The sequence below is a fragment of the Mus pahari genome, chromosome 14 (genome assembly GCF_900095145.1).
Source record: "Mus pahari chromosome 14, PAHARI_EIJ_v1.1, whole genome shotgun sequence".
NCBI classification, from domain to species: domain Eukaryota; kingdom Metazoa; phylum Chordata; class Mammalia; order Rodentia; family Muridae; genus Mus; species Mus pahari.
This window is the reverse complement of record NC_034603.1, coordinates 65,137,020-65,141,096: the sequence shown is the minus strand read 5'-3', so window position 1 is coordinate 65,141,096 and position 4,077 is coordinate 65,137,020. Positions and strand designations below refer to the sequence as shown.

At 48.8% G+C, this 4,077-nt stretch overlaps 1 protein-coding gene across 1 annotated transcript in view; it reads right to left on the bottom strand.

Moving 5' to 3' along the window:
- Psmb3 (proteasome subunit beta 3) overlaps positions 1 to 4,077 on the bottom strand; it is a 10,002-nt gene that overhangs the window by 2,300 nt on the left and 3,625 nt on the right. The window contains exons 3-4 of the mRNA XM_021213384.2: positions 3,089 to 3,196; positions 421 to 598 (exon numbers count right to left, since the gene is read on the bottom strand). Of these exons, the coding sequence (XP_021069043.1) occupies positions 421 to 598; positions 3,089 to 3,196 (286 nt within the window). The remainder of the gene's footprint in view (positions 1 to 420; positions 599 to 3,088; positions 3,197 to 4,077) is intronic.

Here is a 4,077-nt window from a genome sequence, read left to right as displayed (position 1 = left end):
AAAACACCAATGTCAAAAGCTGGGCAGTGGTGTCCCACACCTTTAATCCCAGCACTTGGGAAGCAGAGGCAGGCAGATCTGGCCAGTTTAAGGCCAGCCTGGTCTACAGAGTGAGTTCAGGACAGCCAGGGCTACTAAAAAATAGCAGTTCCTAATTCAGATCACCAAGCTCCAGGGTCACTCTGGTGCTGCCTGTCACAGGGGAGGAACCTGGAAATCCAGCCTGATGCTGTAGTAAACACGTGGCCAGGGTGGGTAAGAGGCTGTTTTCGCTGCCAGCCCACCCAGATGGGACCCTCCAATGGAGCAGCAGCCGTGGCCGGCTCACTTGCCACACCTTCCCCTCCACCTCCTGCTGCACAAACATATTTGTCTCTGATAGTGTGGGTACAGAGGCCAGCCCTGCTGTTGATAACTTACCATGTTGGGCTCCCAGAGAGACTCACACATGCCATACATTTGTTCAGAGCAGGTACCACTGACTACGAAGTCGTCAGTCACCATGGGGCAGCCAATGAGGTCCAGAGAGCAAATGAAGGGCTTGAAGGTCTTCGGGTCCAGGCCAGCGATGACAGGCTCTGTGTAGTAGGGACCAAACCTGTGGCCGGGTGAGAGAGTCCAGAATGAATACTGGCTCTGGCTCTGACACACGCCCCTTCAGACTACGGGGGCTAACAAAGAGGCTACACAGAGACCCTGCCTCAAAATGGCCAGGCTCTCAGCAGGAACTATCACGTGTCTTCTGAGCCGGTAGCACTTTATAGAATGTAAATATATATATATATATATACACACATACATATGCTATGCAGAGGTCAGTGTGTGTGTGCGTGCGTGCGCATAACTCTGAGGACAACTTGCATAAAGTGGATCACCTTCCACCATGTAGTTCCAGGGGGTTACACTCAGCTAGCAGTATTACTCAGGGCATCATGGTCTTCAGTAAAAGAAGACTGCAAAAATTATTGACAACTGAAAATGGACCTCGATGGCACGGCATTAGCCCAGAAGGTATGATGCCCTAAGCTTAGCCCACATCACCACTAAATAAATACTTAAAGGAAAAAGAAAAGGTTGTGGGAGGGAGTCTGATGGAGGCTAAGGCACACTTGCCCAGTCTGTAGGCGGCCTAGGCTGCTCACCATGAGCCAGGAGGGGTGAGGACGAGAGGAGAGACTGATGCAGAAGAACGAGAGGAGAGACTGATGCAGAAGAATCAGTGAAGGTGAGGTGTTTTTCTGCCCCAGCCAGGCTTCAACAGAGCCAGGTGGCCTCCAACTTTCCATGTGTCTGGCTTTGAACTCTGCATCCTCCGACCCAGAGCTCTGATGATAGGCACATACCCTCATGCCCAGGTCAAATAGGATTCTTTGATGCAAAGTTGTTTCTTTTATTAAAGTTTTATTTTAAGTGTGTGTGTGTCGGGGGGAGGTATTGGGGGATGGCACACATCTTTAAACTTGGGAGGTTAAGACAGGCAGATCTCTCTGAGTTCAAGGCCAGTCTGGTCTACAGAGTGAATTCCAGGGCAGCCAAGGCCGTTACACAAAGAGACCCTGTCTCAAACACCAACAAAAGAAAAAGAAAAAAAAAAAGAAAAACATTTTTTAAAGTTTTTGTTTGTTTGTTTGTTTGTTTGAAGACAGGGTTTCTCTGTGTAGCCCTGGCTGTCCTGGAACTCACTTTGTAGACCAGGCTGGCCTCGAACTCAGAAATCCGCCTGCTTCTGCCTCCCGAGTGCTGGGATTAAAGGCGTGCGCCACCACTGCCTGGCCTTTATTTATTTTTTTTTTTAAAGTTTTTAATTATGCACATGTGTGTGAGTGCTGAAGCCAAGAACATCATGACCGAGTTTCTCAAACCTGGTAAGCGCCAATTTCTATAAGAAATTTTATAAATTTATATCTTCTCTAGAGATATGATGACCTTGAACTTCTTGGTTTGTTTTTATTTTATTTTATTTTTATTTTATGTGTATGGGTGTTTTGCCTAGTGTCACAATATCCCCAGAGGCCAGAAGAGGGCATCACACCTTCTAGAACTGGAGTCACAGACTATCATGCACTGTTCCCTGGGTGTTAAGATTCAATCCCAGTCCACTACAAGAATAACAAGTCGTAACTGCTGAGCCATTTGTCTAACCTCAAGAATTTTTTTTTTTTAATTCATTCATGTATCATGTATATGAGTGCTCTGATTTCATGCACACGGAAGAGGCAATCAGATCCCATCATAGCTGCTTGTGAGTCACCATGGAACCAAACTCCACAAGCAAGAGCTGCACCTGCTCTTAACGTTACGCCATCTCTCCAACCCTGCCCCCGTTGCCGTTTCTGTTAATAACCTTTCTATAAACCTAAGCTGACTTTAGAATAAAAGGTTAAGAGACAGAAAGCAACAACAAACACATTTCACCTCCCATCCTGTGGGGCCTCCCTTCAGCTCCCCCACAACTGCAGTGCGTATCTTTACTAATAAAAACTACCACACTGGGGCTGGAGAGAGACCTGCGTCTGGTTCCCAGTACCCACATGGTGGCTTATTACTGCCCATGACTCCAGTTTACAGAGGCCCTCTTTCTGTTGTGAATACAAGTGCACAACCATGCACATCGAACAAAATAAATGAGGCAAAAATGAACACACGGACCCCCTAGACTCTAGTGTGGAGAGAAGAGCTCTAACAGCGCTGCAAGACTCCAGACGAGTTCACGGCTCTCTGGGTTCCCAGATGTCAGCCCTCTTGTTCCTATCAGGTTGTGAGACAGGAACTCAGAGCATCAAATAAGGACAGTGTACTGCACATAAGGACCGGGAGGGCAGATCCTGTGAGCAGGTGTTCATGAGGCAGAGGCAAGAAGAGCATCACCATGACCTCAGGGCCAGCCTGGTGTGTGCGAGGAGTTGCAGGCTAGCCAGGACAGGCAGGAATGAGGGAGGGACACAAGGACAGTAAGGTGAGAAATAAAGGAAAGTGGGGATCCATAGAACGGCTTCACCACAGCATCCCCCACACCGCAGCATCCCCCACACCACTGGGTAAACCACGCCTCTGATGCCCACAGGTCCCGGTCTTTATCTCCACTCACCGCTTCTCATACAGGAGGTTGGCCACCATGCTCATGAGGGTGTAAGGCTTGATCTGCCGACCTTCTTTCAGCTCGTACAGGTTCAGTCGGAACTTGAGACGCTGGGCACTGGGGAAGAAGCATAGCTTGAGTCATTGCTAAAGTCCTCCAGTCTTCCACCTGTGGCCGTCAGGAGTAACACAAGGTCACATACGATTCTGTCCCTACCAAGGAACGCTCGAGCAGGAGCTCGCTGATGAAAAGGTGCCTGGGAAGGACGACCTTGTGTCCCCTAGGCCACCTCAGAGTTCTGGGATAGACCCTGCACAAAACCAACCCACGCCACACCTACTAAGCAAAACAGGGCTTCCCAAGACACAGGACCAAAGGGTCTGGGAGAGAGTGAATTTACTTCATGTCTGATAGGTAAGGAAAGCAGGGTCTAATAAATCAGGAGTTGCCGTGCACAGTAGACAAACCTAGTGAGAAGATTCTGCAGTCGGCCACAGTGAAGGAGGGCTGCCAGAGTCTCTGAGCAAGCCTGGGGCGGTCAGTGCTCTGGAGACGCTGCCAGACAGACGGACACAAGATTCCCTCCCGTCTCCTCCTGCTGCAGCTGAGGCCTCAAGCTCAGGGAAATCCTAACCCAACCTTTCCCCACCCCTCCCCCCTCTCCCTCCTCGCCCCACCTTCTTCTGGTTGTTGTTATTTTATTTAGAGTGTGTGCACACATGCTTGCAACACATCGTACATGGGTCAGTCAGGGGGAACTGTAGGGAGTCAGTAGTCTCCTTTCACCATCTGGATTCCAGGGATTGAATCCAGGTCACTGGGCTTGGCCACAAGCACTTTTACCTACCAAGCCATATTTCCTTCCCTTTCCTCTCCTTTTCTTTTCTTTTTTTTTTTAAAGATTTATTTATTTACTATATGTAAGTACACTGTAGCTGTCTTCAGAATCTCCAGAAGAGGGAGTCAGATCTCATTAAGGATGGTTTGAGCCACCATGT